The sequence below is a fragment of the Heterodontus francisci genome, chromosome 23 (assembly GCF_036365525.1).
Source record: "Heterodontus francisci isolate sHetFra1 chromosome 23, sHetFra1.hap1, whole genome shotgun sequence".
Classification (NCBI taxonomy): domain Eukaryota; kingdom Metazoa; phylum Chordata; class Chondrichthyes; order Heterodontiformes; family Heterodontidae; genus Heterodontus; species Heterodontus francisci.
Genome location: NC_090393.1, coordinates 63,049,392 through 63,073,796, shown reverse-complemented (window position 1 = coordinate 63,073,796; position 24,405 = coordinate 63,049,392). Strand labels below are relative to the sequence as shown.

Sequence of the window (24,405 nt, the reverse complement as noted above, 5' to 3'; positions counted from 1 at the left end):
GAGACTTGGGGGTCCAGGTATACAGATCATTAAAATGTCATAAATAGGTGCAGAGAATAATCAAATAAGCTACTTGAATGCTGGCCTTTGTATCTAGATCACTAGAAGACTAAAGGACGAGAATACAAAAAGTCCTGCTTCAGCTATACAAACCTCTGGCTAGACCACATCTGGAGTCCTGTGAGCATAAGTGACTTAGGAAGGATATATTGGCCTTGGAGGGAGTGCAATGTAGATTTATCAGAATGATATCTGGACTCCAAGAGTTCAATTAGGACTAGGGTTGCATTCCCTAGAATTTAGAAGGTTAAGGGGTGATTTGATTGATATTTTCAAGATATTAAGGGGAACAGATAGGGTGGATAGTGAGAAATTATTTCTGCTAGTTTGGGGAGTCAACCAGGGCTCATAGCCTAAAAATTAGAGCCAGACGTTTCAGGAGTGAAACGAGGAAACACTTGCACACACAAAGTGGCTGGGAATTTACTGAGCTCCTGATATTGGGCTCCGTGGAGGGGGAGGCCGGAAGATTGCTCCGGCAGCAGCCCGCCACGGAGCCTGATAATAGGAATGCTGGGCCCATTATTCCTGGTAGTGGTGAGGCTCCGGAGTGGCCCTCCCACCGCTGGGCAACGGGATCCAGATTAACATATTTAAATTAATGAAATGAATATATTTAAATAAAATCAATAGCAATCTTACCTTCGGGCCGCGATCTTCTGAGCAGTGACCGGCACTCACATGCCTTCACTTTCCCGTCCAGGGAAATTATTTTTATGTTCAGTCTGAGGGGAGGGGGGATGTGGGGGGTGGGGTTGCTAATGCAAATTACTAGTGTACAGGAGGGTGGGAAGGTCAAGTGTTGAAAGTAAGTGTTTTGTGGGGAGAGAGGGCAAATGTTGAATTTCATTGTTATTGGGGGGTGGGAAGGGCGATAGATTTATCAGTGGTACATTGGGGGGAGGGGGGTAGCCCTTTAACAAATTAAATGACCCAGCGGGGTTGGCTGCCCTTTAAAAATAGTGCCAGCGCTTGCACACAGGCAGCTGATGCCATTGCCAGCATTGGAGAGCCTGCCCCCTCCACATGATCAGATGGGGGGTGGGGGGGGACCCGACTAGCTCATTATCCTGGACCACCACGAGAAAGATCAAGGTGACGTGGTGGCGCGCGGCCCGCATTTGTGGGTCACCATTTTTTCGCCCGCCACTGCTCATTGCGGTGGGAGAAGAAAATCTAGCCTGAAAGGTGTAAGACATTTAGAACTCTCTTCCACAAACAGCAATTGATACCAGGTCAGTTGTTAATTTTAAATCTGATATTCATAGTTTTGTTAACCTAAGTTTGTTAAGGGATGTGGGGAACAGTGAGCAGAAGATGCTTGAAGGGATAAATAGCCTACTCCTGTTTCTATTCTAGATTTATTTGATTAACTGAGTTTTAATTCCCCGTCGGCTGTGTTGGCATTTGAACTCAAGTCTGCAAATTATTAGTCCAGGCCTTTGGATTACTAGTAACATAACCACTATGCTACCATACCTGCATGTAATAGCTCACTAATCGAGCAGCTCACTCTCTCACCATCGCTGCTGCGGTCCAGACTGGCTTGGCCTGTATTCGTTCGGTCCTGCCCAGCCTGGTCTGTTCTGCCTCGGTCAGAGCTGGTCTGGTCTGTTCTGTCTTGGTCGGAGCCGGCCTGGTCTGTTCTGCTTTGGTCAGGGCTGGTCTGGTCTATCCTTCGCCTTTTGAATGCGGACTTCTGGCATAATTGAGGTCTCATTAACCGCTCCCTGTGAAAATCACACATGACAAATGAGATATGTTTGATGGGTTTTGCTCTTTTCCCTGGTTTTTCCTCATCCATGCCTTAGTTACCTTTTGACTCAAGTATTCCAATGCTTCCTGGCCGGCCTCCCATCTACCATCCTCATAGAGTTGAGCTCATTCCAAAACTCTGCTGCCGTGTCCTAACTGGTATCAAGTCCTGATCATGAATCACTCCTGTGCTCACTCACCTACATTGGCTCCTGGTCCAATGCCTCATTTTTAAAATTCTCATCCCTGTGTTCAAATCCCCCTTTGTCCTCGTTCCAACCTATCTCTATCACCTCTTCCAGCTCCACAACCCTCTGTGATCTCAGCATTCTTCCAACAGCAACAAATCCCCAATTTCCTTTGTCCCTCCATTGGCGGCCATACCTACAGCTGTCTAGGCCCCAAGCTCTGGAATTCCCTCTATAAACCTCTTCCCTCTCTCATCCTCCTCTAAACACTCCTTAAAACCTACCTCTTTCAGCAAACTGTTGTTTACCTACAGTACACAACACCTACAGTACACAACACCTACAGTACACAACACCTACAGTACACAGCACATGCAGTACACAGCACATACAGTACCCATTTTGTTTTCGTTCTTGAGATGTAAGTGCCAGCATTTGTTGCCCATCTCTAGTTGCCCTTGAGAAGGTGGTGATGAGCCGCCTTCTTGAACAACTGCAGTCCACGTGGTATAGGTACACCCACAGTGCTGTTCGGAAGGGCCTTTCAGGATTATCACACAGCGATAGTGAAGGAATGGTGATATAGTTCCAAGTCAGGATGGTTTGTTTCTTGGAGGGAAATTTACAGGTGATGGCGTTCCCATGCTTCTGCTGCACTTGTCCCCCTAGGTGGTGGAGGTTGCGGGAGCCTTGGGGAGTTGCTGCAGTGCATCTTGCAGATGGTACACTCTGCTGCCACTGCGTATCTGCGGTGGAGTGAGTGAACGTTTAAGGTGGTGAATGGGGTGCAAATCAAGCGGGCTGCTTTGTCCTGGATGGCGTCGAGCTTCTTGAGTGTTGTTGGAGCTTTACTCATCCAGGCAAGTGGAAAGTATTCCAACACACTCCTGACTTGTGCCTTGTAGATGGTTGGCAGGCTTTGGGGAGTCAGGAGGTGAGTTGCTTGCCACAGAATTCCCAGCTTCTGACCTGCTCTTGTAGCCACAGTATTTATATGGCTGCTCCAGTTCAGTTTCTGGTCAATGATAACTCCCAAGATGCTGATGGTGGAGGATACAGCGATGGTAATACCATTGAATATCAAGAGAAGATGATTAGATTCTCTCTTGTTGGGATACGAACATATGAATTAGAAGTAGAAGTCGGCCATTCGGCCCCTCGAGCCTGCTCCGCAGTTCAATAAGATCATGGCTGATCTGTTTGTGTCTCGAATTCCACACTCCCATCTACTCCCAATAATCTTTGATTCCCCTGCCTAACAAGAATCTATCTACCACCGCCTTAAAAATATTCTATGACCCCGCCTCCACCACCTTCTGAGGCAGAGTGTTGCAAAGTCACACAACCCTCTGAGAGAAAAAAATTTCTCCTCATCTCTGTCCTAAAAGGGTGATGCCTAATTTTAAAACAGTGCCCCCTAGTTCTGGACTCACCCACAAGAGGAAACATCCTTTTCACATCCACCTTGTCAAGACCGTTCAGGATCTAATAAACTTCAATCAAATCTCCTCTCACTCTTCTAAACTCCAGTGAAAACAAGCTCAATCTGTCCAATCTTTCCTCATAAGACAACCCACTCATTCCAGGTATCAATCTAGTAAACCTCCTCTGAATCGCCTCCAACGCATTCACATCTTTCCTTAAATAAGGAAACCAAAACTGCACACAGTATTCGAGATGTGGTCTCGCTAATGCCCTGTATAACTGAAGCATAACATCCTTACTTTTATTTTCAATTCCTCTCATAATAAAGGATAGCATTCCATTAGCCTTCTTTATTACTTGCTGTACCTGCATACTAACTTTTTGTGACTCATGCACTAGAACACCTAAATCCCTCTGCACCTCAGAGTTCTGCAGTCGTTCTCTATTTAAGTAATACTCTGCTTTTTTATCCTTCCTGCCAAAGTGAACAACTTCACATTTTCCCACATTATACTCCATCTGCCACATTTTTGCCCACTCACTCAACCTATCTATATCAGTCTGCAATCTCCTTATGTCGTCTTCACAACATACTTTCCTACCTATCTTTGTGTCATCTGCAAATTTAGCTACCATGCCATCGCTCCCCTCATCTAAACCATTGATATAAATTGTAAAAAGTTGTGGCCCAGCACAGACCCCTGTGGGACTCCACTCGTCACATCCTGCCAATCAGAAAAGGACCCATTTATGCATACTCTCTATTTTCTGCCAGCCAGCCAATCTTCTATCCATGCTAATATGTTACCTCCTACACCATGAGCTCCTACTTTGTGCAATAACCTTGTATGTGGCACCTTGTCAAATGCCTTCTGGAAAACCAAAAACAGTATGTCAACGGACTCCCCTTTATCCGCAGTACATGTTATTCCTTCAAAGAACTCCAGTAAATTGGTTAAGCATAATTTTCCTTTCACAAAACCATGCTGACTATTCCCGATTACCTTGAGTTTTTCGAAGTGCCCGGCTATAGCCTCCTTAATGATCAATTCTAACACCCTCCCCACGACAGACGTCAAGCTAACTGGCCTACAGTTACCTGTTTTCTGTCTCCCACCCCACCCACCCCTTCTTGAATAGGGGGGTTATATTTGCTACTTTCCAGTCTGATGGAACCTTTCCAGAATCCAGTGAATTTTGAAAAGTTAACAGCAATGCATCTACTACCTCACTAACTACCTCTTTTAAGATGCTAGGATGAAGCCCATCAGGACCCGGGGACTTGTCAGTCCGCAGCTCCATCAGTTTGCTCTGTACTGCTTCCCTGGTAATTGGAATTTCACCAAGTTCCTCTCTTCCTTCCACCTTCTGATTTACAGCTATTACTAGAATGTTTTTTGTATCCTCTATAGTGAAGACAGAAGCAAAATATTTGTTCATTTCATCCGACATTTCCTTATTATCTACTATTAACTCCTCATTCTCACCCTCTAGAGGACCAACACTCACTTTACTTACTCTTTTCCTTTTTAAATACCTGTAGAAACTCTTGCTATCTGTTTTTACATTTCTAGCTAGCTTCCTCTCATACTCTAATTTCTTTCTCATGATTAACCTTTTAGTCATTCTCTGTTGTTCTTTATATTCTGACCAATCATCTGACCTGCCACTCATCTTTGCACAATTATTTGCTTTTTCCTTAAGTTTGATGCTTTCCTTAGCTTCTTTAGTTAACCACGGATGGTGGGTCCTCCCCTTAGAGTTTTTCTTCATAGTAGGATGGTCATTGCCTGACACATTGTGTGGCGTGAATGTTACTTCCCACTTATCAGCCCAAGCCTGAATGTTGTCTAGGGCTTGCTGCATGCGGGCATCAACTACTTCAGTATTTGAGGTGTTGCGAATAGAATTGAGCGCTGTGCAATCATTAGAGAATATCCCCATTTCTTATCTTATATTGGGGAGAAGGTCTAGGACTGAGGAACTCCTGCAGTGATATCCTGGAGCTGAGATGATTGGCATCTTTCCTTTGTGTGAAGTATGCCTCCAACCAGTGGAGAGTTTTCCCCTGATTCTCATTGACTTCAATTTTGTTTGGACTCCATGACACCACACTCGGTCAAATGCTGCCTTGATGTCAAGGGCACTCACTCCCACATCACCTCTGAAATTCTGCTCTTTTGTCCATGTTTTGACCAAGGCTGTATTGAGGACTGGAGCCAAGTGGCCCTGGAGGATCCCAGTCTGAGCATCAGTGAGCAGGTTGTTTCTGAGTAAGCGCCGCTTGATAGCACTGTCGATGACACCTTCCATCGCTTTGCTGATGATTAAGAGTATATTGATGGGGTGGCATTGGTCGGATTGGATTTATCCTGCTTTTTGTGGGCAGGACATACCTGGACAATTTTCCCCATTGTTGGGTAGATGGCAGTGTTGTAGCTATACTAGAACAGCTTGGTTAGGGGTGCAGCTCGTTCTGGAGCACAGGTCTTCAGTACTACAGCCAGGATGTTGTCAGGGCCCATAGCCTTTGCTGTATCGAGTGCCTTCACAGTATTTCACAGTACACAACACATACAGTACATGACACACATCATATCTGACATTAACTTACCTTTTATTATTCAATCCGACCTCTCTAAATCCTTTGGCAAATGGATTATGGTCAATCTTCAGTTTTGTAATCTGGAACAGTGTTGAACATTGGAGTCAGGCACTTGCTTTCATTAAGAGATAACTGAGACTTAAGTGAACCCAGATCATGTGTCACATATCAGTGTGATTTATCAGTGTGACAGATCAACGTGATTGGTCAGGGTCATGGGTTAATGCGATTGATCAGCGTGATGGGTATGTATGATAATACCCTCTAGTACATTAATTGGGTATAAAACTGTTGTTGCAATACCAAATGCTGGAAGGTGGGATTAGGCGGTGTGGCTCATTTTATGGCCTCTTTCTGTGCCATAAACTTTCAATTCTATTTTGTTTTTATACTGGGGTGTAATACCCTCTGTTCCAATACTATGGTATATTACTCTCTAGTACAATACTGGGTATAATACTCTCTGGTACCATAATAGTTTATAATACCTCCTGCTACAATACTGGATATAATACTCTCTGGTACAATAATGGTTTATAATACCCCCTGATACAATACTGGATATAATACTCTCTGGTACAATAATGGTTTATAATACCTCCTGATACAATACTGGATATAATACTCTCTGGTACCATAATAGTTTATAATACCTCCTGCTACAATACTGGATATAATACTCTCTGGTACCATAATAGTTTATAATACCTCCTGCTACAATACTGGATATAATACTCTCTGGTACAATAATGGTTTATAATACCCCCTGATACAATACTGGATATAATACTCTCTGGTACAATAATGGTTTATAATACCTCCTGATACAATACTGGATATAATACTCTCTGGTACAATAATGGCTTATAATACCCCCTGATACTATACTGGATATAATACTCTCTGGTACAATAATGGCTTATAATACCCCCTGATACTATACTGGATATAATACTCTCTGGTACAATAATGGTTTATAATACCCCCTGATACAATACTGGATATAATACTCTCTGGTACCATAATGGTTTATAATACCTCCTGATACAATACTGGATATAATACTCTCTGGTACAATAATGGTTTATAATACCCCCTGATACAATACTGGATATAATACTCTCTGGTACAATAATGGTTTATAATACCCCCTGATACAATACTGGATATAATACTCTCTGGTACAATAATGGTTTATAATACCTCCTGATACAATACTGGATATAATACTCTCTGGTACAATAATGGTTTATAATACCCCCTGATACAATACTGGATATAATACTCTCTGGTACCATAATGGTTTATAATACCTCCTGATACAATACTGGATATAATACTCTCTGGTACAATAATGGTTTATAATACCTCCTGATACAATACTGGATATAATACTCTCTGGTACAATAATGGTTTATAATACCTCCTGATACAATACTGGATATAATACTCTCTGGTACCATAATGGTTTATAATACCTCCTGATACAATACTGGATATAATACTCTCTGGTACCATAATGGTTTATAATACCTCCTGATACAATACTGGATATAATACTCTCTGGTACAATAATGGTTTATAATACCCCCTGATACAATACTGGATATAATACTCTCTGGTACAATAATGGTTTATAATACCTCCTGATACAATACTGGATATAATACTCTCTGGTACCATAATGGTTTATAATACCTCCTGATACAATACTGGATATAATACTCTCTGGTACAATAATGGTTTATAATACCTCCTGATACAATACTGGATATAATACTCTCTGGTACAATAATGGTTTATAATACCTCCTGATACAATACTGGATATAATACTCTCTGGTACCATAATGGTTTATAATACCTCCTGATACAATACTGGATATAATACTCTCTGGTACAATAATGGTTTATAATACCTCCTGATACAATACTGGATATAATACTCTCTGGTACAATAATGGTTTATAATACCCCCTGATACTATACTGGATATAATACTCTCTGGTACAATAATGGTTTATAATACCCCCTGATACAATACTGGATATAATACTCTCTGGTACCATAATGGTTTATAATACCTCCTGATACAATACTGGATATAATACTCTCTGGTACCATAATGGTTTATAATACCTCCTGATACAATACTGGATATAATACTCTCTGGTACCATAATGGTTTATAATACCCCCGATACAATACTGGATATAATACTCTCTGGTACCATAATGGTTTATAATACCTCCTGATACAATACTGGATATAATACTCTCTGGTACCATAATGGTTTAAATACCCCCTGATACAATACTGGATATAATACTCTCTGGTACAATAATGGTTTATAATACCCCCTGATACAATACTGGATATAATACTCTCTGGTACCATAATGGTTTATAATACCCCCTGATACAATGCTGGATATAATACTCTCTGGTACCATAATGGTTTATAATACCTCCTGATACAATACTGGATATAATACTCTCTGGTACAATAATGGTTTATAATACCCCCTGATACTATACTGGATATAATACTCTCTGGTACAATAATGGTTTATAATACCCCCTGATACAATACTGGATATAATACTCTCTGGTACCATAATGGTTTATAATACCTCCTGATACAATACTGGATATAATACTCTCTGGTACCATAATGGTTTATAATACCTCCTGATACAATACTGGATATAATACTCTCTGGTACCATAATGGTTTATAATACCCCCGATACAATACTGGATATAATACTCTCTGGTACCATAATGGTTTATAATACCTCCTGATACAATACTGGATATAATACTCTCTGGTACCATAATGGTTTAAATACCCCCTGATACAATACTGGATATAATACTCTCTGGTACAATAATGGTTTATAATACCCCCTGATACAATACTGGATATAATACTCTCTGGTACCATAATGGTTTATAATACCCCCTGATACAATACTGGATATAATACTCTCTGGTACCATAATGGTTTATAATACCTCCTGATACAATACTGGATATAATACTCTCTGGTACAATAATGGTTTATAATACCTCCTGATACAATACTGGATATAATACTCTCTGGTACCATAATGGTTTATAATACCTCCTGATACAATACTGGATATAATACTCTCTGGTACCATAATGGTTTATAATACCTCCTGATACAATACTGGATATAATACTCTCTGGTACCATAATGGTTTATAATACCTCCTGATACAATACTGGATATAATACTCTCTGGTACCATAATGGTTTATAATACCTCCTGATACAATACTGGATATAATACTCTCTGGTACCATAATGGTTTATAATACCTCCTGATACAATACTGGATATAATACTCTCTGGTACCATAATGGTTTATAATACCTCCTGATACAATACTGGATATAATACTCTCTGGTACCATAATGGTTTATAATACCTCCTGATACAATACTGGATATAATACTCTCTGGTACCATAATGGTTTATAATACCCCCTGATACAATACTGGATATAATACTCTCTGGTACCATAATGGTTTATAATACCCCCTGATACAATACTGGATATAATACTCTCTGGTACAATAATGGTTTATAATACCCCCTGATACAATACTGGATATAATACTCTCTGGTACCATAATGGTTTATAATACCTCCTGATACAATACTGGATATAATACTCTCTGGTACAATAATGGTTTATAATACCCCCTGATACAATACTGGATATAATACTCTCTGGTACAATAATGGTTTATAATACCCCCTGCTACAATACTGGATAGAATACTCTCTGGTACAATAATGGTTTATAATACCCCCTGATACAATACTGGATATAATACTCTCTGGTACAATAATGGTTTATAATACATCCTGATACAATACTGGATATAATACTCTCTGGTACAATAATGGTTTATAATACCCCCTGATACAATACTGGATATAATACTCTCTGGTACAATAATGGTTTATAATACATCCTGATACAATACTGGATATAATACTCTCTGGTACCATAATGGTTTATAATACCCCCTGATACAATACTGGATATAATACTCTCTGGTACAATAATGGTTTATAATACCCCCTGATACAATACTGGGTATAATACTCTCTGGTACAATAATGGTTTATAATACCCCCTGATACAATACTGGGTATAATACTCTCTGGTACAATAATGGTTTATAATACCCCCTGATACAATACTGGATATAATACTCTCTGGTACCATAGAATCATAGAAGTTTTATGGCACAGAAAGAGGCCACTTGGCCCATCGTGTCCGTGCCAGCCGGAAAAAAAGAGCCATCCAGCCTAATCCCGCCTTTCATCATTTGGTCCGAAGCCCTGCATTTCAGGTGCACATCGAGCACCTTTTAAACAAGATGAGGTTTTCTGCCTCTCCCACCCTTTCAGGCAGTGAGTTCCAGACCCCCACTACTCTCTGGGTGAAAAAGTCTTTCCTCATCTCCCCTCTAATCCTTTTACCAATCACTTTAAATCTATCCCCCCTAGACACTGATCTCTCTGCTAAGGTAAATAGGCCCTTTACATCCACTCTATCCAGGCCCCTCACAATTTTGTACATCTCAATCAAATCTCCCCTCAGCCTTCTCTGTTCCAAGGAGAACAACCCCAGCCTCTCCAACATTTCTTCATAGCTGCATTTTTCCAGTCCTTGCATCATCCTCATAAATCTCCGCTGTACCCTCTCTAGTGCAATTAAATCCTTTCTGTAATGAGGTTACCAGAACTGCACACAGTACTCAAGTTGTAGCCTAACAAATGATTTATACAGTTCCAGCACAACCTCCTAGCTCCTATATTCTATATCTCGGCTAATAAAGGAAAGGATTCCATGTGCCTTCTTAACCGCCTTATCGACCTGTCCTGCTACCTTTAGGGGATCTGTGGACATTCACTGCAAGGTCTCTCGCTTTCTCTCAGCATTCAACCATTAATCGTGTATTCCTTTGCCTTGTTTGATCTCCCCACATGCATCACATCACACTTCTCTGGGTTGAATTCCATTTGCCACTTTTCTGCCCACCTGACCAGTCCATCAATATCTTCCTGCAGCCTTCAGCTATCCTCCTCGCCAGCTACCACAAAGCCAATCTTTCTGTCATCTGCAAACTTCTTGATCATGCCCCTTACATTTCCATCCAAATCGTTACTATATACCACACAAAGCAGGGGACCCAGTACTGAGCCCTTCAGAACACCACTGGAAACAACACTCCAGTTGCAAAAACACCTGTCAACAATGAACCTTTGTTTCCTGCCACTGAGCCAATTTTGTATCTAGCTTGCTATATTCCCTGGATCCCATGGGATTTTATTTTTTTTAACCAGTGTGCCATGTGGGACCTTGTCAAAAGCCTTGCTAAAATCCATGTAGATCACATCAACTGCACTACCCTCATCTATCTTCCTTGTTACTTCCTCAAAAAATTCGATCAAGTTGGTCAAACAAGATCTTCCCTTAACAAATCCATGTTTACTATCCTTGATTAACCTGTGCCTTTCTAACTGACAGTTTATCCTGTCTCAGAATTGATTCCAATAATTTGCCCACTACTGAGGCTAGACTGAAAGGTTTGTAATTATTTGGTCTATTCCTTGCTCCCTTTTTAAATAAAGGTACAATGTTAGCAGTTCTCCAATCCTCTGGCACCACACCTGCATCCAGTGAGGACTAGAAAATGATGGTCAGACCTTCCGCTGCTTCCTCCCTGGCTTCTTTTAACAGCCTGGGGTACATTTCATCCGGCCCTGGTGATTTATCAACTTTCAAGAATGCTAATCCATTTATACTTCCTCTCTCCCTATGTTTATCACATCCAATACTTCACACCCTTCTTCCTTAACTACAATATGTGCATCATCCCCTCTTTTGTGAAGACAGATGTGAAGTATTCATTCAAAACAATACCAACAACTTCCCCCCCTACACACAGGTTACTTTTTTGGTCTTTTATGGGCCCTACTCTTTCCTTAGTTATCCTCTTACTCTTAATGTATTGATGAAATATCTTTGGGTTCACCTTGATTTTGCTTGCCAATATTCTTTCATGCCCTCTCTTTGCTTTCCTAATTTCCTTTTTGATTTCACCCCTCCACTTTCTATACTCCTCTTGGCTCTCAGTGGTATTGAGTTCTCAGTGTCGGACATAAGCTTTCCTTTTCTGCCTTATCTTAGGCTCCTTGACAACCATGGGACTCTAGATTTGGCCGTCTCACCCTTTTTCTTTGTGGGAACATGTTTACTCTGAACCCTTGAATCTCCCCTTTGAAAGTCTCCCACTGTTCTGACACTGATTTACCATAAAGCAGCTGTTTCCAGTCCACTTAAGTAAAATTGGCCATGCCCCAAGCCCCAATTGAGAACTCTAACTCCTGTTCTGTCCTTGTCCATAATTATGTTAAAACTGACTGAATTATGATCACTACCACCAAAATACTCTCCCACTGCCATTCCTTCCACCTGCCCATCTTCATTTACTAAAATTAAGTCTCAAACTTGTTGGATTTGCTGCATACTGGGAAAACAAGTTCTCCTGAATGCACCTCAATAATTCTGCTCCCTCAATTCCTTTCACACTAAAACTATCCCAGTTGATAATGTGGTAGTTAAAATCTTCTGCTATTACTGCCCTATTGTTCTTGCACTTCTCAGAGATTTGCCTATATATCTGCTCTTCTATCTCCCTCTGACTGTTTGGGGGTCTATAGTACACTCCCAACAGTGTGACTGCCCCTTTTTGTTCCTTAGCTCGATCCATATGGTCACATTTGATAAACCTTCCAACATATCATCCCTCCTCACATATATAATTGTTTTTTGACCAAAATTACCACATCCCCTCCTTTCTTATCTCCATCCCTATTGCATCTGAAAACCTTGTAACCAGGAACATTGAGCATACCCGTCCCTTCATAGCTGTTATAATACGCTGTAAGAGTTGTTATAATACTCTTTGCTACAACACAGGGTAATAATATTCTCTGGTACAACACTTGGGTATAATACTCACGGGTACAATACTGGGGTATATTACTCCCTGATACAATACCGGGATTTAACACTCTCTGGTATAACACTGGGGTATAATACTGCCTGGTATAATACTGGAATATGATACTCCCTGTTACAATATTAGAGTATATTACTCCCTGGTACAATACTGGGGTATAATACTCCCTGTACAATAATGATTTATAATACTCACTGCTACAATGCTGGGGTATAATACTGCCTGGTATAATACTGGAATATGATACTCCCTGTTACAATATTAGAGTATATTACTCCCTGGTACAATACTGGGGTATAATACTCCCTGTACAATAATGATTTATAATACTCACTGCTACAATGCTGGGGTATAATGCTTTCTGGTACAACACTGTGGTATAATAGTCCCTGGCACAATACTGAGGTATAATACTCTGCGGTGCAACATTTGGTTAAAATATTCTCTGGTACAGTACTGGAGTACAATACTCTCCAGTACAACACTTGGGTATAATACTCCCTGGTACAATACTGGTTTATAATACCTTCTAATACAAGTCTGGGGTATAATACTCTCTGGTAAAATACTGGGATATAATATACTCTGGTACAAGAGTTGTACCAAAGTGCATTATAACAACTAACATGCAGGTGCAGCAAGCAATTAAAAAGGCAAATGGCATGTTAGCCTTTATCGCAAGAGGATTTGATTAAAGGAATCCTGGATCGGCGCAGGCTTGGAGGGCCGAAGGGCCTGTTCCTGTGCTGTAATTATCTTTGTTCTTTGTTCTTTGAATAGTGAGGTCTTGCTTCAATTATATAGAACCTTGGTTAGACCGCACCTGGAGTAGTGTGTGCAGTTTTGGTCCCCTTACCTTAGGAAGGATATTATTGCCATAGAGGGAGTGCAACTAAGGTTCACCAGACTTGTTCCCGGGATGGCGGGACTGTCCTGTTAAGAGAGATTGGAGAAACAGGGCCTGTATTCTCTAGAGTTTCGAAGAAGGAGAGGTGATCTCATTGAAACCTACAAAACACTTAAAGGGATAGACAGGGTAGATGCAGGAAGATTTTTCCCCTGGTTGGGGAGTCTAGAACCAGTGGACACAATTTCAAAGTAAGGGGGAAGCCACTTAGGACAGAGATGAGACGTAATTTCTTTATTCAGAGGGTTGTGAATCATTGGAATTCTCTACCCCAGAGGGGTGTGGAAGCTCAGTCATTGAGTATGTTCAAAGCAGAGATTGACAGATTTCGAAATACAAATGACAGAAGGGGATATGAGGATAGTGTGGGAAAAAGGCATTGAAGTGGAAGATCAGCCCTGATAATATTGAATGGTGTGGCAGGTTTGATGGGCGGAATGGCCTACTCATGCTTCCATGTTCCTATGTTCCTACAATAATTTCTGGTAGAATACTGGGGTATAATACACTCAGGGCCAATACAGAGGTGAAATACACTCTGGTACAATACAGAGGTATAATAATCTATGGTACAATACCGGGGTATAATACTCTCTGGTACAGTACAGGGGTAGAATACTGTCTGGTACAATACCGGGGTATAATACTCTCTGGTACAGTACAGGGGTAGAATACTGTCTGGTACAATTCAGGGGGAGAATGCTCTCTGGGACAATACTGGGGCATAATACTCTCTGGTACAATACAGGTGTATAATACTCTCTGCTACAATGCAGGGGTATAGTACTGTCTGGTAAAATACTGGGGTATAATACACTGTGGTACAATACTGGGGTGTAATGCTCGCCACTACAATACAGGGGTATAGTACTTTCTGGTACAATACAGGGGCATAATACTCACTGCTACTATACAAGTGTATAGTACTCTGAGCTACATTATGGGGTATAATGCTCCCTGGTACAATACAGGGGTATAATACTCTCTGGTACAATACTGAGGAAGAATACTCTCTGCTACAATACAGGGGAATAACATTCTCTGGTGCACTACAGGGGTATAATACTCTCTGGTACAATACAGGTGTATAATAGTCACTGCTACTATACAAGTGTATAGTACTCTCTGCTACATTACTGGGGTATAATGCTCCCTGGTACAATACAGGGGTATAATACTCACTGGTACAATACTGGAGAAGAATACCTCTCTGCTACAATACAGGGGAATAACATTCCCCGGTACAATACTGGTGGATAATATTCTGTGCTACAATACAGGGGTAGAATACTCCTGGTACAATACTGGGGTATAATAATCGCTGCTACAATACTGGGGTACAGTACTCTCAAGGCGAATACTGGGGTATAACACTCTCTGGTACAGTGCTGGGGTATAATGCTCTCTGGTGCAATAGAAGGGTATAATACTCTCTTGTACAATACTGAGGTGGAATGGTTGCTGGTACAATACTGGGGTAGAATATTCTCTGGTACAATACTGGCGTAGAATACACGCTGGTACAATACATGGGTAGAATACTCTCTGGTACAATACTGGGGTAGAATACTCTCCAGTACACTACTGGGGTATAAAACTCTCTGGTACAATACTGGGGTATAATGCTCTCTGGTGCAATAGAAGGGTATAATACTCTCTTGTACAATACTGGGGTAGAATGGTCGCTGGTACAATACAGGGGTAGAATACTCTCTGGTTCAATACTGGGGTAGAATACTCACTGGTACAATACAGGGGTAGAATACTCGCTGGTACAATACTGGCGTAGAATACTCTCTGGTACAATACTGCGGTATAATTCTCTCAGCTACAATACAGGGGTATCATAATCTCTGGTACATTACAGGGGTATAATATTCTCTGGTACAATACTGGGGTATAATACTCTGTTACAATACACGGGTATAATACTCTCTGGTCAAATTCTGGGATGTAACACTAATTGCTACAATACAGTGGTATAATACTCTCTGGTACATTACTGCGGTAGAATACTCTCTGCTACAGTACAGGGATATAATACTTCCTGGTATAATACTGGGGTATAATGCTCTCTGGTAGAATACTGGGTTATGATACTCTCTGGTACAATACTGGAGTATAATACACTCCTGGTACAATACTGGGGTATAATACACTCTGCTACAATACTGGGGTAGATTACTCCCTGGTACAATAATGAAATATCATACTCATGGTACAATACAGGGGTACAATACTCTCTGGTACAATACTGAGGTAGAATATAATCTGCTACAATACAGGGATATAATACTCTCTGCTACAATACCGAGGTATTATACTCTCTGGTACAATACAGGTGTAGAATACTATCCGGTACAGCACTGGGGAATAATACTCTCTGGTACAACACTGGGGTATAATACTCGCCAGTACAATACTGGGGTATAATACTCTCTGGTACAATACTGGGGCAGAATACTATCTGGTACAATATTGAAGTATAATACTCTCTGGTAAAACACAGGGGTATAATACTCGCCAGTACAATACTGGGGTATAATACTCTCTGGTACAATACTGGGGTATAATACTCTCTGGTACAATACTGGGGCAGAATACTATCTGGTACAATATTGAAGTATAATACTCTCTGGTAAAACACAGGGGTATAATACTCGCCAGTACAATACTGGGGTATAATACTCTCTGGTACAATACTGGGGTATAATACTCTCTGGTACAATACAGGGGCAGAATACTATCTGGTACAGTATTGAAGTATAATACTCTCTGGTAAAACACAGGGGTATAATACTCGCCAGTACAATACTGGGGTATAATACTCTCTGGTACAATACTGGGGTATAATACTCCCTGGTACAATACTGGGGCAGAATACTATCTGGTACAATATTGAAGTATAATACTCTCTGGTAAAACACAGGGGTATAATACTCGCCAGTACAATACTGGGGTATAATACTCTCTGGTACAATACTGGGGTATAATACTCCCTGGTACAATACTGGGGCAGAATACTATCTGGTACAATATTGAAGTATAATACTCTCTGGTAAAACACAGGGGTATAATACTCTCTGGTACAATACTGGGGTATAATACTCTCTGGTGCAATACTGGGGTATAATACTCCCTGGTACAATACTGGGGCAGAATACTATCTGGTACAATATTGAAGTATAATACTCTCTGGTAAAACACAGGGGTATAATACTCTCTGGTACAATACTGGGGTATAATACTCTCTGGTGCAATAGAGGGGTATAATGCTCTAAGGTTCAATATTGAGGTGTAATACTCTCCGGTACCATTCAGGGGTAGAATACACTCTGGAGCAATACTGGGGTGTAATACTCTCTGCTACAATACAAGGCTATAATATTCTCTGGTGCAATAGTGCGGAATAATACTCTCTGCGACAGTACTGAGTATAATACTATCTGCTACAGTACTGGGGTATAATGCTGTCCGGTGCAATACTGGGGTTGAATATTCTCTGCTACAATACAGGGGTATAATACTCCCTGGTACAATACTGAGGTGGAATACTTGCTGGTACAATAGATGGGTAGAATACCTCCTGGTACAATACTGGGGTAGTATACACGCTGGTACAATACAAGGGTAGAATATTCCCCGGTTCAATACTGGGGTAGACTACTCTCCGATACAATACAGGGGTATTATACACACTGGTACAATACTGGGGTATAATACTCTTTGCAACATTACAGGGGTAGAATACTTTCTTGCACAATACCTGGGTAGAATACCCTCTGGTACAATACTGGGGTCGAATACTCTGTGGTAAAATAATGGGGTAGAATAATGTCTGGTATAATACAGGGGAAAAATTCAACATGGTGGCTCCTCATCAGACCCCTTTCCTATCCTGAGTGGCGTGAAACAGGGCTGTGTTCTCGCACCCACACTTTTTGGGATTTTCTTCTCCCTGCTGCTTTCACATGCGTTCAAGTCCTCTGAAGAAGGAATTTTCCTCCACACAAGATCGGGGGCAGGTTGTTCAACCTTGCCCGTCTAAGAGCGAAGTCCAAAGCACGGAAAGTCCTCATCAGGGAACTCCTCTTTGCTGATGATGCTGCATTAACATCTCACACTGAAGAGTGCCTGCAGAGTCTCATCGACAGGTTTGCGGCTGCCACAAAGAATTTGGCCTAACCATCAGACTCAAGAAAACGAACATCATGGGGCAGGACGTCAGAAATGCTCCATCCATCAATATTGGTGACCACGCTCTGGAAGTGGTTCAAGAGTTCACCTACAACTCAACCTACAGCTCAACTATCACCAGTAACCTGTCTCTAGATGCAGAAATCAACAAGCGCATGGGAAAGGCTTCCACTGCTATGTCCAGACTGGCCAAGAGACTGTGGGAAAATGGCGCACTGACACGGAACACAAAAGTCCGAGTGTATCAAGCCTGTGTCCTCAGTACCTTGCTCTATGGCAGCGAGGCCTGGACAACGTATGTCAGCCAAGAGCGACGTCTCAATTCATTCCATCTTCGCTGCCTCCAGAGAATACCTGGCATCAGGTGGCAGGACCGTATCTCCAACACAGAAGTCCTCGAGGCGGCCAACATCCCCAGCTTATACACACTACTGTGTCAGCGGCGCTTGAGATGGCTTGGCCATGTGAGCCGCATGGAAGATGGCAGGATCCCCAAAGACACATTGTACAGCGAGCTCGCCACTGGTATCAGACCCACCGGCCGTCCATGTCTCCGCTTTAAAGATGTCTGCAAACGCGACATGAAATCCTGTGACATTGATCACAAGTCGTGGGAGTCAGTTGCCAGCTTTTGCCAAAGCAGGCGGGCAGCCATAAAGGCGGGGCTAAAGTGTGGCGAGTCGAAGAGACTCAGTAGTTGTCAGGAAAAAAGACAGAGGCGCAAGGGGAGAGCCAACTGTGTAACAGCCCCGACAAACAAATTTTTCTGCAGCACCTGTGGAAGAGCCTGTCACTCTAGAATTGGCCCTTATAGCCACTCCAGGCGCAGCTCCACACACCACAGACCACCTCCAGGCGCTTACCCATTGTCTCTCGAAATAAGGAGGCCAAAGATAGATAATACAGGGGTAGAATACTCTCTGGCACAATACTAGGGTAGAATACTCGCTGGTACAATAGATGGGCAAAATACTACCTGGGACAATACTGGGGTAGAACACTCTCTGGTACAATACTGGGATATAATACTCCCTGGTACAATACTGGGGTATAATACTCCCTGGTACAATACTGGGGTAGAATAGGCTCTGTTACAATACTGGGGAATAATATTCTCTGGTACAATACTGGGCTATAATGCTTTCTGTTACAATACTGGGGTAGATTACTTTCTGGTACAATACTGGGGTATAGTGCTCTCTGGTACAATATTGGGGTAGAATAATCGCAGGTACAATACAGGGGTGGAGTACTCCCTGGTATAATACAGGGGTAGAATACTCTCTGGTACAATACTGGGGTGGAGTACTCCCTGGTATAATACAGGGGTAGAATACTCTCTGGTACAATACTGGGGTAGTATAGTCGCTGGTACAATACAGGGGTGTTATACTGCCAGGTACAATACTGGGGTAGTCTACGCTCTGGCACAACACTGGGGAATAATACTCCGTGGATCAATACTGGTGTACAATACTCTCTGGTATAGTACAGGGTTATTATACTCTCTGCGACAATACAAGTGAATCAATGCTCTTGTACATTACAGGGGTATGATACTATCTGGTACAATACTGGGGTATAATACTCTCTGGCACAATACAGTGGTACAATGCTCTCTGCTACAATACTGGGGTAGAATACTCTCTGCTACAATACAGGTGAATGATACTCTCTGGTACAATACTTTGCTAGAATACTATCTGCTACAATACTGGGGTATAATACTCTCTGCGACAATACTGGGGTAGAATATTCTCTGGTACAATACAGTAGTATAATACTGTCTGCTACAATACAGTTGTATAATTCTCTCTGGTACAATACGGGGTATAATACTCTCTGCTACAATACTGGGGTAGAATATTCTCTGGTACAATTTTTTTTTTTCTTTTGGGCCTCCTTATCTCGAGAGACAATGGATACGCGCCTGGAGGTGGTCAGTGGTTTGTGAAGCAGCGCCTGGAGTGGCTATAAAGGCCAATTCTGGAGTAACAGGCTCTTCCACAGGTGCTGCAGAGAAATTTGTTTGTTGGGGCTGTTGCATAGTTGGCTCTCCCCTTGCGCCTCTGTCTTTTTTCCTGCCAACTACTAAGTCTCTTCGACTCGCCACAATTTAGCCCTGTCTTTATGGCTGCCCGCCAGCTCTGGCGAATGCTGGCAACTGACTCCCACGACTTGTGATCAATGTCACACGATTTCATGTCGCGTTTGCAGACGTCTTTATAACGGAGACATGGACGGCCGGTGGGTCTGATACCAGTGGCGAGCTCGCTGTACAATGTGTCTTTGGGGATCCTGCCATCTTCCATGCGGCTCACATGGCCAAGCCATCTCAAGCGCCGCTGACTCAGTAGTGTGTATAAGCTGGGGATGTTGGCCGCTTCAAGGACTTCTGTGTTGGAGATATAGTCCTGCCACCTGATGCCAAGTATTCTCCGAAGGCAGCGAAGATGGAATGAATTGAGACGTCGCTCTTGGCTGGCATACGTTGTCCAGGCCTCGCTGCCGTAGAGCAAGGTACTGAGGACACAGGCCTGATACACTCGGACTTTTGTGTTCCGTGTCAGTGCGCCATTTTCCCACACTCTCTTGGCCAGTCTGAACATAGCAGTGGAAGCCTTACCCATGCGCTTGTTGATTTCTGCATCTAGAGACAGGTTACTGGTGATAGTTGAGCCTAGGTAGGTGAACTCTTGAACCACTTCCAGAGCGTGGTCGCCAATATTGATGGATGGAGCATTTCTGACATCCTGCCCCATGATGTTCGTTTTCTTGAGGCTGATGGTTAGGCCAAATTCATTGCAGGCAGACGCAAACCTGTCGATGAGACTCTGCAGGCATTCTTCAGTGTGAGATGTTAAAGCAGCATCGTCAGCAAAGAGGAGTTCTCTGATGAGGACTTTCCGTACTTTGGACTTCGCTCTTAGACGGGCAAGGTTGAACAACCTGCCCCCTGATCTTGTGTGGAGGAAAATTCCTTCTTCAGAGGATTTGAACGCATGTGAAAGCAGCAGGGAGAAGAAAATCCCAAAAAGTGTGGGTGCGAGAACACAGCCCTGTTTCACACCACTCAGGATAGGAAAGGGCTCTGATGAGGAGCCACCATGTTGAATTGTGCCTTTCATATTGTCATGGAATGAGGTGATGATACTTAGTAGCTTTGGTGGACATCTGATCTTTTCTAGTAGTCTGAAGAGACCACGTCTGCTGACGAGGTCAAAGGCTTTGGTGAGATCAATGAAAGCAATGTAGAGGGGCATCTGCTGTTCACGGCATTTCTCCTGTATCTGACGAAGGGAGAACAGCATGTCAATAGTCGATCTCTCTGCACGAAAGCCACACTGTGCCTCAGGGTAGACGCGCTCGGCCAGCTTCTGGAGCCTGTTCAGAGCGACTCGAGCAAAGACTTTCCCCACTATGCTGAGCAGGGAGATTCCACGGTAGTTGTTGCAGTCACCGCGGTCACCTTTGTTTTTATAGAGGGTGATGATGTTGGCATCGCGCATGTCCTGGGGTACTGCTCCCTTGTCCCAGCACAGGCATAGCAGTTCATGTAGTGCTGAGAGTATAGCAGGCTTGGCACTCTTGATTATTTCAGGGGTAATGCTGTCCTTCCCAGGGGCTTTTCCGCTGGCTAGGGAATCAATGGCATCACTGAGTTCCGATTTGGTTGGCTGTATGTCCAGCTCATCCATGACTGGTAGAGGCTGGGCTGCATTGAGGGCAGTCTCAGTGACAGCATTCTCCCTGGAGTACAGTTCTAGGTAGTGCTCAACCCAGCGGTCCATCTGTTTGCGTTGGTCAGTGATTATGTCCCCCGATTTAGATTTGAGGGGGGTGATCTTCTTGATGGTTGGCCCAAGAGCTCTCTTCATGCCATCATACATTCCTCTGATGTTTCCGGTGTCTGAGGCCAGCTGAATATGACTGCATAGGTGTTGCCAGTAGTCGTTTGCGCAACGCCTAGCTGTTCTTTGTGCAGTACTTCTGGCTGCTTTAAGTGCTGCGGATGTTAAATCGCTGGGGGCTTTCTTGTAGTTCAAAAGTGCAATGCGCTTAGCGGCTATGACAGGTTCCAGCTCTTCATTATGAGATTGAAACCAGTCTGCATTTCTCTTCGCACTTTTGCCGTAGGTGGTCAAAGCTGACTCATAGATGGCGTCTCTGATGTGGGCCCACTTGGTCTCAGCATCCCCTGTGGGAGTGTTTTGAAGGGCTGTTACAAGTGAATTTAGAAATTTTTGTAACAGCTGTGGGTGAGAAATTCTGCTCGTGTTGATGCGCGGGTGGCCCTTCTGCTTGGAATGATGCAACTTCTTTGGTCTGAGTCTAACCTTGCTGCACACCAGGGAGTGGTCGGTGTCGCAGTCCGCACTGTGGAAGCTGCGTGTGATTTGAACACTGTTTAAGGCGGCTCGCCTTGTGACAATGAGGTCTAGCTGGTGCCAACGACGTGATCTTGGGTGCCTCCATGAAACCTGGTGACAGGGTTTAGTGTGAAAGAACGAGTTGGTGATGCAGAGGTTATGATAGGTACACAACTCAAGCAGTCTCTGCCCGTTCTCATTCATCCTTCCAACGCCATAGCGCCCAAGGCAGGAGGGCCATGAGTCATGGTCGGCCCCAACCCTGGCATTAAAGTCCCCCAGCAGGAATAGGTGTTCGGTGTTGGGGATGCTGCTAATGATGTTATGGAGTTGTTCATAGAACTGGTCTTTAGCTTCAGGTGCGGAACAGAGTGTTGGAGCATAGATGCTGAGTAGGTGTACTGGACCAGAGGTGGTGAGCAGTCGGATGGACAGTATGCGTTCCGAGCCATTTGAGGGAGGCTCTATCATGCTGAGCAAGGAGTTTCTGATGGCGAAGCCCACTCCATGCTGTCTTGGTTCTTCAGGATCCCTGCCCTGCCAGAAGAAGGTGTAGTCTTGCTCTGCTAGAGAGCCACTCGCGGGGAGGCGAGTCTCCTGAAGTGCTGCAATGTCCACATTGAGTCTACTGAGCTCGTTGTTAATGATGGCAGTCTTCCGAGAATCGTTGATTTGTGTAAGGTCTTCCGACAGGCCAGGACACATAGTTCTGACGTTCCATCTTGCAAAGCGAAGGGCTGGTACCTTCTTTCCTTTTTTCATGTTGTTTGGTGCGGTGTATCAGTCCACCTTTCGGGCAATGACCCTGAGCTCCAAGCACCCATTGAAGCAGGCAGACTGTGGCGGGACAGAACCTTATTGACCGGGGGCTGCCCGGTTTGAGGCGGGCGGTAGCTGTCCAGTGAGGTGCAATGACCTCTCCCACCGACAAAGGCAACCCGTGGCGCCCAGTTTCTACGCCAATTTATCTGGACTTATAACCCGTAACTGCTGCCTTCCGTGTTGTTTCAGTCGCTGTGAGGCAACTATGGAGTGACCTCTCCATGGCGCATGCCTGGGCAAATTTATGGAGGTTGAGAGTTGCCCAGTCGTCAAAACCCCCCTCTCGGCCTTTCTGGTGGGGTCCAAAGGAGTGCAGGACACGACGTTTGGCACCAGTATGGCTGCAGGAACTGCCGGAAACATGCCAAAGGTGACACATGACCGCCTACGGGGTTCCGCTCCGGATTTTCTGTTAGGGTTTACTCCCTTAGCCTTGGTCTCTCCCGAGACGCCCACAAGGCAGTGGGGTTGTTGGGGCCCCTACACAGGTGTAGGATGGTGCCGGTGGGAGGAGGGGATGCAAGGGGGAGGGGTAGAGGGAGGAGGGGGGGGTGCAGGGGAAGGGGGTGCGGGGTGAAGATGGTGCGAGGGGGGGGCGGGCTGGGACGGGGTTGTGCTGAGAGGGTGGAGCAGGGAAGGGGAGGGGGGTGGAAGGGGGGTAAAGGGGGGGGGGAGGGGGGGTGGAATCTGGTGCAGGTAATAAGCCATTTCCTCAGTGCCCACCATCGACTTCCGGAAAGCTCATCCACGTCCTTCGGGAGGTGAAGCATCATTTGGCAGACTTAGAGGTGATTACATTTGCTAAGGGTTTTTTTTTTTTGCAGTGGTTTAAATAAAGGCATGCAGCATTGCCGACAGTGCGCTGCAGATGCTCTCCGAGCCATCTCCCGCGGGCGCTTTGAAGTTGCGGCCGGGGGGGCCGTTCGTGGATGTTTTGGGTGTTCGGGGCACCTTTTCACAGGACTTCTCTCGGGTCCCGCAGCTCCTTCTTCACCTCAATGGATTT

General features: G+C 43.5%; 1 protein-coding gene across 1 annotated transcript in view; it reads right to left on the bottom strand.

Moving 5' to 3' along the window:
• Window positions 1-6,038: 6,038 nt before the first annotated feature.
• LOC137382933 (T-box-containing protein TBX6L-like) overlaps window positions 6,039-24,405 on the bottom strand; it is a 44,598-nt gene continuing 26,231 nt past the window's right edge. Inside the window, exon 6 of the mRNA XM_068055508.1 lies at window positions 6,039-6,113. Coding sequence (XP_067911609.1) covers window positions 6,039-6,113 — 75 coding nt within the window. The remainder of the gene's footprint in view (window positions 6,114-24,405) is intronic.